This window comes from Anguilla anguilla, chromosome 9 (genome assembly GCF_013347855.1).
Source record: "Anguilla anguilla isolate fAngAng1 chromosome 9, fAngAng1.pri, whole genome shotgun sequence".
NCBI classification, from domain to species: Eukaryota; Metazoa; Chordata; class Actinopteri; order Anguilliformes; family Anguillidae; genus Anguilla; species Anguilla anguilla.
In genome coordinates, this window is record NC_049209.1 from 29,315,140 (window position 1) to 29,325,187 (window position 10,048).

Genomic DNA, 10,048 nt, shown 5'->3' on the forward strand with positions numbered 1-10,048 from the left:
CAGCTACACACGTGCCGCAGACAAAGGTGAGGAGCAGAGGAACCAAGGATGCCCCGTTCCTTCCTGGTGAAGAAGAAGCAGGGGTTGTGTGGAGGATGGAGATGGAAAGATCCGGAAGAGGTAGAGAGTGCCGAGGACCTCCAAACAGGTAAGTCAGCAGGAAGAGCCAGGCTTGGGGAGGACATAGTGATTCAAATTCTCAAGTTCTTCAGCTTTGTACTCATTGGTTATATACTGCTTATAAAAATGTTACCTTTTTCTTTAATATTTAATAATTCATTACAGCCATATTTTAGGGCGATGACTGTTTTATATTGTGCGGCACTCTACAGTTACAAAGTGTTCAATCTGCACTTACAGCAGTCCAAATACAAATCTGCTAACGGTGTACATTACCTGTTGATGAAACTGTGAAGGTACAGGTTACAGCCGATGATTAATAAAGTCACAAAAGAGACACAAAGATTCCATATATAAATTGATCATTAAGTCACATTTAATATTTTTATGTTGAAAGCAGTTCTAGTACAGTTGCTACTTTAAACGTTTTATTTCTGTCTTCTTTGAATATGCATTCATTCTGCATACTTGAACAAGGCTCCTCAGATAGACCTAGACAATAAATAGCCATGGTATTCTGATTACTTTTAAGCCATGTCTGCAATTGCATTTTTGTGCAGTCGATCAGGGGTGGGAAACTCCATTCCTGGAGGGCCATATCTGGATTTCATGGCAGCTTTCGTATTAATTGGCTCAGCCATTCATGTAATCTGACATGCATTAGCGTTAACGTTTGACAAGCTCACTAAGGGCTGCTGAAGACTCTTTTTCCATCCCTATTTGTAAGAAAGTATGCAAGAAAAAAATGCACTTAAAAATGATTTATTCAGTGGTTAAGTTGTGGTTAAGAGGAAATGAATTGCCATGTCTCAATATACTTCATTTTCTTAGCATACCTGGGGAAACGTTTTACAATTAGATTTTAAAAACTGAATGCAATGTATCTGATAAATGTTGTAACAACACTTTTAGCCCTGTCCCTAAAAAATAAGTAAATAATTAAATAACGGTTCTGTAGTTGAAACAATTATTTGTTCCGCTCTTTCTCAGAAACTACGCCAGCTCCAGAGCCCAGCCCTGAACCTCCTGCCCCTCCTATCCACCCTGAACCTGCTGTACTGCCCCCTGCCCCAGATCCAGAGATGCAAGCAGGCCGGACCTGGCACTCCATGCTAACCGCCCACCGACCCCACCTCAGTCAGGGCCAGTACCCCCCAGACACAGCACTCTGTCCACCTCCTAGGATAAAGGTCAGTATACAGTTTCATACTTTATCGGCAGTAACGCTCATTCTGTAATAATGAATAGCCTATGCTGTATCTTCCTTTTTTATAAGGGACATGAAGACTGGGGTGCATCCAAGATGAAAAATATTTTTGACATGCATTGTCTTGAATGCTACATTCACGCTAAATGGCTTGCAAAATTCTGCTACAACCTTTAAACTACGGTCTAACAATGGCCTAAATTTGAAGTTTAAACCCTTGTGAAGGCCCCTGTGTTGTACACCAGGGGTTACAATTCATTTTCTTTAACAGGTTTTAATCAGGAGGTCCCTTGAGATAAAATGTTCCTCAAGCAAGACCTGGCCAAGATAACAGAAATAAAATACAGGAGAAAAATGTATTACTAAAGAGAAACACACAACAGTTCAATAACACCATGCGATGAATTAATGCGACCCACAGATTACAGCTAGCTACAATAAAAAACAAACACACACTTCAGTCATGGTATTGTAAAGAGGACATTTAAAATTAGTCTCAACTCTCCAGTCTCAACCTTTTTTATAACTCACTCCACTTCCAGGGTGTATAAGAAGAAGATGCAGCTTTTCCAAAAACTGTGAATACCTTAGTAACATTAAAAATGTATCCACTTAGTGGAACATAGATGATAACTTTGTAGTTCACAGGAAACAACAGAGGTAGGAAGGCAGTTTACCCAGCATTGTTTTCTAGATAAAAATTATAGTGTGTTAATTCTGTTGCCTGAGAATGGTCAATATGTTCCAGCCTACCATTTGATAAAGACCACAAAGTCAATACCTTGCAGTACTGCAGATTTTTGCAGGGTTTTTTTAAGGCAACCTTTGAAACAAAGTGTGTGGACTATTCAGCCAATCAGTGACATATATGAAGAACCTAAATGCTGAAACGCACAAAAAACCAGCAGGCACTGTGGCCCTCCATGACTGAGGTTTGACGCCACAGTTTTTTTTTTTTTTTTTCACATTCAGTCTCCCTCTCCCTCTCTCACTCAGCCACGCCCCCCTCCTGGGGCAGGGGACTTCCAGTGTTCCGTGTGCCACAAAGTGTTCCCCCTGCAGCGCATGCTAACACGACACCTCAAGTGCCACAGCCTGGTGAAGAGGCACCTCTGCAGGTTCTGCGGCAAGGGCTTCAACGACACGTTTGACCTCAAGAGGCACATGCGCACTCACACCGGTAAGCGAGACGCACCACGCACACGCGGCACGTTCCCCAGACAGACAGAGGCAGATGGACAGACACCCCGAGACAATTCACTCGCGAGGTTCCTACAGACGCACGCCAACATGCAGGGAGACAGGTGCGGAACGAACACGCCCACACACTCCCGGCGAGTGACCCTTTCCGGCCCGGCTGTCCCGCAGGTATCCGGCCGTACAGGTGCGAGCTGTGCGAGAAGGCTTTCACCCAGCGCTGCTCCCTGGAGTCGCACCTGCGCAAGATCCACGGCGTGCGGCAGCAGTACGCCTACCGCCAGCGCCGCTCCAAGATCTTCGTCTGCGAGGACTGCGGCTTCACCTCCACCCGCCCCGAGGAGTACTTCCTGCACGTGCGCCAGTGTCACCCTGGCAGCCCCGCCCTGAGGCGGTACTATCGCAAACACGCCCAGGAGCAGGCCGCCGCCCACAGCCACAGTCATGTCCAAAACCACACCAAACACAGACTGGGGCCCCTGGTAATCTATCCCACGTCAGGATACTTAATCTGAGCCCCTACCACTTCAACTTTCACCCCACCCACAGTTGAAGCCCACATTTGGCATTTATTGCCATTCTTTGCCTGTTGGCTGATGCCTGTTATTGAGTAGGTTTCTGAATTTATTAAGCAACCCTCCTGACCACACTCCCTTTGTGTACATCTTAATGGGACTATCAGGTTAAATAAATGTAAACTAAAAAAGTAATGAAAGCAGGAATACACAAAACAGGCCAATCTGTTTGTGGGATTTCATGACCTATTTCTGACTCTTCTTCAGTTAGACACATCATCCATTTGATCTGTCAGTCTTTATAGCTATAAGCTACAGCTGCAGACTGCATGTTATCCTTGGAAGAAATGTTTTTACTGTGGTCCAATATAGGAGTGAATCAGCATTGGTGCTGACAGAGGTTCAGAATTTAAGCCAGAATAATTGGAGGAGAAACAAGGACACACACTGGCCTTTGGGGAATGGAGTTGTGCCCCCATGTATATATTATGTTAATAACATCTATAGACAAATGTAATAACGTCCTGACATTTCTAAACAGCTAACATAATACCTTGAAGAAAGAAAAACAGTCAAACTGTATGCTCCAGTGTCTTTTTGCTCTTATTATTTGAAATGTTAATAAAATGTTGTGACTTTGTTAATCTTCCTATTATGTTGAAATTTAATGACATCTTTAATGTTTGGGGTCAATTTGACCCCAACACTTTAAACCAACACAAGATTATTGTAATAGAAAAACCTGAGGCTTTTTGTGTCACCCCCGTGTCTCCCAAATGACTAGCCTTTCATTTATTGTTTCTAACATGTTGAGACTGTTAATAATAATGCCGTATCGGAGTGTAGAATAGCAGGTAGGTAAAGTAAACTGCATGTTTTGTACACTGCTCCTCTGTGCCTAGTGCTAGTCTTTCAGTGCACATTCACAGAGCAGTGGCTGACCTAATCATGGTTGTGTCTCCTTATAGAATGTTAATGTTCTTGTACAGATTACGTTTTGTTTTAAACCCTACATTTAAAATGAATAAATTACAGATAACTGTTTGCATTAAACTGTAGCCATACAAAACAGTGAAGACTTTCTTTCAAAGGAAATAAATTAATTGGGATTAATTTTAGATTCTAAATCTACAGAAAATGAGACATTTGAGGACACAGCCTATGTAATACAATAGGGAACTTTGTAGGAAATCAAATCAGTCAGATTCCAATGAGGGAGTTAATTTAATGATCTCACATATTAAACTTTCAATACACTTTTATAATTAATTTTAAGTAAATAGACATTCACAAGCAAAGGTATAACCTCTTTCAATTTTCATTTTGGTGACAAGCCACCAAAATTTAAAACGTGTTTGTATAAAGTCCAGTTTAGATTAGAACACCTTATTCAGTGAAATTAAAGGGGCAGGACTCAAGGATTGTACAAAAAACCTCACAGAAACACACACGACCCAATCTTTTACTCCTTTTTCAACGGAAAGTGACGCTTAACCCTAGAGTATGGTCCCAGGGACTCACAGAAGACAAAGTCCCAGAGTACCCGTATCCAGGAGTCGTGCTGGGGCAGATTGTCGTAGAACTCTGGAGCCATCTTCTTTACCTGGACGGAGAGTCAATGGGGTATGTGTTTATGAAAGAGACGGAAAACGAAAGGTGAAAACTGATTCTTTACCTATTCATTCAGGTATTCACACCGTACTGACATAATGTTTGAAGTAACCGGAGACAAAGCATTATCTGTGTCAGCCGGAGGCAAAGAGCAAAGTGAGAGGAGGAAACAGGGCGTGGAACGAGGGAAGGTGAGGGGGCAGTGTTAAAATAACAGGTCTTTGATTGGGAGTTTGTGACTAGGACAGAAAATATGCTGAGCAGGGGAGTGTGTACACACTGTCACACAGTCACCAGCGCACACGCTGAACTTTGGATCAAGACACACCCTGACATGTGTGTGCATGTTCATGCATGTGCTTGCCAGTGGATGTATCTGATGACAGACACACACGCATTCACGCACATGTACACACACACACACACACACATACATACACACACACGCACGCACGCACGCACACACGGCAGCTTCAACAGTTTCAAATTAAACGGGCCCTGACGAGCAAAGGGCTCAAATCCCACAAGAATGTGTTAAAAGTAAGATTAAAAATTAAATTAAAATTTTAATGGTCCCCTAAAAACAGCCATGCATTTGCCATTCACAGCTACATCATGACACCTCCGGGTACTTTCTTGAACTCTAACCTTTCTGTGACAACCACAGATGCCAACTTCTATTTAAATTCATTTGTAGTAGCTAGCTAGCCTAGGCGGCTCCCAGAAAGTAAATCAAATAGCTAAACATTGCACTATTCTGATGTTCCTATAGCCAGGCACTTCACTTTTAGGCTAACCTCTGATACAAACATAGCACTGACAGGCCTCCGAGAACTTTGCTGAAATACTACAGCTAGCTTGCACTAATTTTAGCAGAAAGCCCATGAAATGAGCGTTTACTGTTTAAGCTCTTGGTGCTGTTGAAATTCCAGTGTTCTATAGGCCCATATAGGAAAGTGGCCGGTGGGGAAGCAGTTAAAAGATAGGGGTCTCATGATATAATTTAGAAATGGGCCCCCATGAGCAATGGAACGTCTCTACACACACTCACACATACTTACTCACTCGCTCGCTCCTGTCTGAAAAACTATGGCAATAAAGAAGTGACTGGATAAACTAGTCTCCACTCCCAGTACATATTGTCAGTCCATTCCATACTCATTCCTAACCTGTTCTTTCTAACTGTCATTTGACTGATGTGCGTAACTGATAGCCAGAGGGAAAAATACATTCATGTAGCGGAATGCACCCAATTGGTTGTATTTTTGCTCAATATTGTGGAGTCCTCCAATGTCATAGGTTACCAGCAAGGGTTTAGCAGCACTGAGGTAACTGAATAATGAGAAGACTACAAGTAGCCAGAGTTGTTTTTGAATTCCATTTCAATAGCCACCTCAGGAAATGGATTGAATTAAAATCCACAAAGATTTTAGTTTTTTGAAAGTTATTTTTCAATTCATCATTTTGATTTCAGTTCATAAATTAAATGCCAATTAATTCTCAAATGGCTACTTTGAAATGGAATTAAACTTGCCAATTACCAATGGTCATAACTGTGTGGCAGTTACCTGCGTTTTCAGCAACAGGTTGCTAGTACTGGAGTACGAAAGAGTGGCAGTTGACAAGCACAGTGACAGTGTGGGAGTTACCTGGGTTACCAGAAACAGGTTCCTAGTACTGAAGTATAAAGAAATCGGAGAATTACAACAGCAACAATGTGCAACAGCTAGCTGGGCTACCAGAAAGAAGTACAGAGTCACAAAGAAAGAGGGGCAGTTACCTCAGGTAGGCGGCTCCCTGGGATGCTGGGAAAGTCATGGTGCTCCATGTGGTAGCCCACATTAAAGGTGATGTAGTTGAGGGGTCCGTAGTAGGAGTACGTCTCGATGCCTGTCAGGTACATGTAGTGCTCAGCGATGAAGTGGCCAGAGACCGGGTGGAGACCCATACAGAGGACTGACCCAGCAATCAGATAAACCAGGGGCTTGGGCCCCCAGAGCCAGACCAGCAGCGCATCAAAGATCAGCTGCACGATGACATTGAGCAGCTCCAGCTGGGACACAGGCTTGGGGTTGACCACCAGGGGCCTCAGGGCATAGAAGAGCGGCTGCAGGATGATCCACAGCACCTTGCGAGCGGGCGAGCTGAAGAGCCGGGCCTCCAGCCTGGTGGGGATGTCCACGTCCAGGCCGTCCCCGCCCAGGTAGCGGTGGTGGTCCACGTGGTACTTCTTGAAGCTGACCGAGTACGGGACCCCCACGGGCAGGTTGGCGAAGATGCCGAAGAGGCGGTTGAGCACGGCCGACTTGTTGCCGAAGGCGACGTTGTGGGAAATGTCGTGGATGGCCAGGGTCAGCGAGTGGTTTATGCAGCCGCCGAACATGTAGGCCCAGAAAAGCAGCCACTTCCAGCTGAGAGCCTGCACGAGGAAGCAGCACAGTACCTGGGTCAGAACCATGGCCGTCACAACCCACTTCAGCTGGGGGTCCGGGCCCATCAGCGACTTGATCTCTGGGTGTTTCGCTGTACAGGCGAAGAACGTGTGGGAGAGAGGAGAGGATTGAAAAAATGGAGAAATGGAAAGAATGAAAAGTAAGGCACCAGTGCATGAGCAAGATTCTTGAAAGTCATTTATAATATAATTGATGCCTTTTTTTAATTAAACTAAATTTTAGAGATTTAATTCCAGTCAGGATTTAGATCTAATCACAGCACAGAGACTGGTCTGACTAAAATAGTTAATAACTTTATACTCAGTGCTGATTTATAACAGAGATATTAAAAATATTCACTGTGGTTGCATAGGCACAATGTGATAAGCCAAACAATAGATACCAAGAACACAGAAGGAAAAATGTTATTTCCTGCTTCATGTGTGGGCCATAAAACAGCTTTACAGTTTCTGTAAAATGGTAAAACATCTACACAAGTAAATACCATGAAATGAAAGTTGATTGTCTGTACTTTTGCCTCATATTCATCTTTTGATCTCAAATTCATTTGCTTTAAGTACATAACAAAAAAAAAAAACTAATTTCACTCTATCACTCCCAGTCTTCTGGATGGCACTGTGTGTCATTTATGATGTAAGCTTGATTTGAATACTGATTGGGAATATGATTTATTGTTTAGTGCGATTGTTATGTTAATGTTGTTAATTCTGGTTCATTTATAGAAATTCATTTGATATAAACATTTCATTTTCAGTTTCTCCATTTCATCAGCTTACTGTTTATTGATGTTTCCTTCTGTTTATCCTCACTACATTTCATGTGAACATCACTGGAAGTTAATTAACAAACACTGTCGACTGCTCTATACCTGGACTCTTTCATGGGTGCCCCTTGGTGGGTCAACAACCAATTTCACTTCATCCAGAACAGTAGTTTTCCTTCCTTCCCTTTTCAGTTTCAAATGGGAGAAAAAATTCTGTAACTATTTATCTTCTTAGTGTCAATCATTTCTTATTCTGTTTTAAAAACAAATTTTTGAAAACACACAAGCTTGGGATTTTTTTTTGTTTGTTTTTATTTGTTTAGCAAAATCAACAGATCAAATAAATAGTCTATGGTCTACGCTGATCTAACCTTCAAGAGCAGATAGCTGGTGAAACAGACCAGTAAGTGCAGGTAGCTGGTTTAAGCTGGTAACTGGTAGATGTGCTAGGTTGCTCAACCATTAGCCCCCAGCTGTTTCAAAACCTTGACCAGCTCAAGATAGATTTTTACTGCAGGGCGTCCAGCAGGACCGTCTCTAGCATTAAGAAAGACTGGGTTAAATAAGGGGTGTTGATCTTATCAGTAAAGGACCGATGTGGGTGCAGGATTTGGTTTTAGCCCAGTACTACAACACCAGATTCCACCAATTAATCAATCATGGTCTTCAGTCAAGATCTTGGCAATTAGAATCAGATGTGTTAGTGCGGGGCTATAACAAAAGCCCGCACACGCACCGGCCCTTTTCGGATAAGACTGGGCACCCCTGGTTTAAATGAACGCTTATTAGGCTAATGCTTGCACTACAAAACGGCGCACTAACGGGTTCGAATGAACTGAAACATGACTGTCGGTGTTTTTACCTAGAGGTACACGGCGTTGCCGGATATCTGCCCAACCCTAGAGCAAATGTCACAGTCAGAGTTAACGGGCACTGCTTCAATGCCGCACTCGATTCCTTAAGCTCAACATTTATAAGCCCAAGACTCAAAGCCCAACAGGAAGGTGACAATGGGGGTGCACACCTCAGTGACAGCAATGGGGAAATACCATTGAGACAAACCATGAAAAGCACCTTTATGTACGGAATACAGGAATGCATACATGTCACGAGTATGCACGAAACAAAATGCCTAACTCACCTAACTTGGAGACCCACATGTCTTCTCTGTATACTGCTTAATGTGGTGTATACGGCGGGGTAAACTCGAAAGACCTGTTCGACAGGTAGCTGCACCTGTTTCAGTCTCGACCGCTCAAGATTTCTTAGATTTCAGTGCGCCACTGTGAGCAGGCTACACGAATCTAGTGTTCTACGCGTAGCCGCTCACCAGCTCGGTCTTTGAATGTCCTCTCATGGTAGTCCTACAACTGCTGTTTATTTATTTATTTATTTTATTTATTATAAACAGATGTAGCGTACATTCTGGAAAGTAGAACCAACTGTGCGATATCTTCATCATAAGCGTAAACTATTCATTATCGTAAAAGAGACTGATTTCGCTTCTGATGATAGCCCACTAAACAGTTCCAAGACTTTAAAAAAAGATAATGAATTATTTACATAGCACATACGCCAATATATACACATTTTAATTGGTTTCACAGAATAAACGACAGCTATTGAAACCGACATGACGCCAAAAAAAGAGCCAACAGCTGAATCTGTGATAACCCGACACAATACGTTCAGCTGCGCTTAAAGTTGTTCAGTTCAAGAATGTCGCGCAATTAATTGCTCGGCAATCAAATCCCCACAAAACAACGGCCGTACATTTTTTATTACCTGGGCTGAACACCTGTCTTTACCCTACTCCTTCCTCACCTTTTGGCTAAACTTAAAACAAAAACTCACCCAAAATCTGCTTTCTTCTGCTGCAGTGGGGCTGCTCTGTATAAACCCACTCAAAGTCATCTCGAACAACCGTATTTCCCATTTTTATGTCTTGTTGGCTTATCTAGCAGTTAAAACGCACTTTAAAAAGCCAGGCAGAGTCGCTGTAGGCTACTGGAGCCGGACAGCGGGTGAGCCATAATCAGGCGACGTGCTCAGTGCCGGTGTGATTGACAGTCAGTTGAGTCCTAAACACGCCTTTCTGAGGAAGGAGGTCCTACCGCCCCAAAGCATTCACACTCAATCGCTCAATTTACAATTTGACCTCACCTCGTTTTTTAAGGTTTAA

General features: G+C 43.0%; 2 protein-coding genes across 4 annotated transcripts; one reads left to right on the plus strand and one right to left on the minus strand.

The window, feature by feature from the left end:
* The first annotated feature begins 48 nt into the window (after positions 1-48).
* Positions 49-4,235, plus strand: zgc:171929 (uncharacterized protein LOC100124596 homolog). The gene is made up of 4 exons (XM_035433731.1): positions 49-148; positions 1,111-1,257; positions 2,292-2,507; positions 2,696-4,235. The coding sequence occupies exons 1-4, from the start codon at positions 49-51 to the stop codon at positions 3,037-3,039; spliced, it is 807 nt and encodes a 268-aa protein (XP_035289622.1). The 3' UTR covers positions 3,040-4,235.
* Positions 4,236-4,244: 9 nt separating this feature from the next.
* On the minus strand, positions 4,245-9,985 carry LOC118235192 (sphingolipid delta(4)-desaturase/C4-monooxygenase DES2-like). 3 transcript variants are annotated; one of them, XM_035432330.1, is made up of 3 exons: positions 9,721-9,985; positions 6,431-7,069; positions 4,245-4,642 (listed from the first exon to the last, which is right to left on the minus strand). In XM_035432330.1, the coding sequence occupies exons 1-3, from the start codon at positions 9,778-9,780 to the stop codon at positions 4,502-4,504; spliced, it is 840 nt and encodes a 279-aa protein (XP_035288221.1). In that variant the 5' UTR covers positions 9,781-9,985; the 3' UTR covers positions 4,245-4,501. The 3 variants fall into 3 exon arrangements, with proteins under 3 accessions (XP_035288221.1, XP_035288219.1, XP_035288220.1); XM_035432328.1 differs by having other exon boundaries at positions 6,431-7,173; positions 9,721-9,982; XM_035432329.1 differs by lacking the exon at positions 9,721-9,985 and adding an exon at positions 9,008-9,041 and having other exon boundaries at positions 6,431-7,173.
* Between the last annotated feature and the right edge of the window lie 63 nt (positions 9,986-10,048).

What these genes read in the sequence shown, in the direction of transcription:
- LOC118235192 (XM_035432328.1), bottom strand. Translation starts at nt 9,802, where the DNA reads ATGGGAAATACGGTTGTTCGAGATGACTTTGAGTGGGTTTATACAGAG. An exon ending in CAGAAGAAAGCAGATTTTGG is followed by an intron (nt 7,174 to 9,720) that starts GTGAGTTTTTGT and finishes TCGCCTGTACAG; the next exon opens with CGAAACACCCAGAGATCAAG. An exon ending in CAGGGAGCCGCCTACCTGAG is followed by an intron (nt 4,643 to 6,430) that starts GTAACTGCCCCT and finishes CTCTCCGTCCAG; the next exon opens with GTAAAGAAGATGGCTCCAGA.
- zgc:171929 (XM_035433731.1), top strand. Translation starts at nt 49, where the DNA reads ATGCCCCGTTCCTTCCTGGTGAAGAAGAAGCAGGGGTTGTGTGGAGGA. An exon ending in CGCCCACCGACCCCACCTCA is followed by an intron (nt 1,258 to 2,291) that starts GTCAGGGCCAGT and finishes TTTTTTTTTTTC; the next exon opens with ACATTCAGTCTCCCTCTCCC. An exon ending in GCACATGCGCACTCACACCG is followed by an intron (nt 2,508 to 2,695) that starts GTAAGCGAGACG and finishes GCTGTCCCGCAG; the next exon opens with GTATCCGGCCGTACAGGTGC.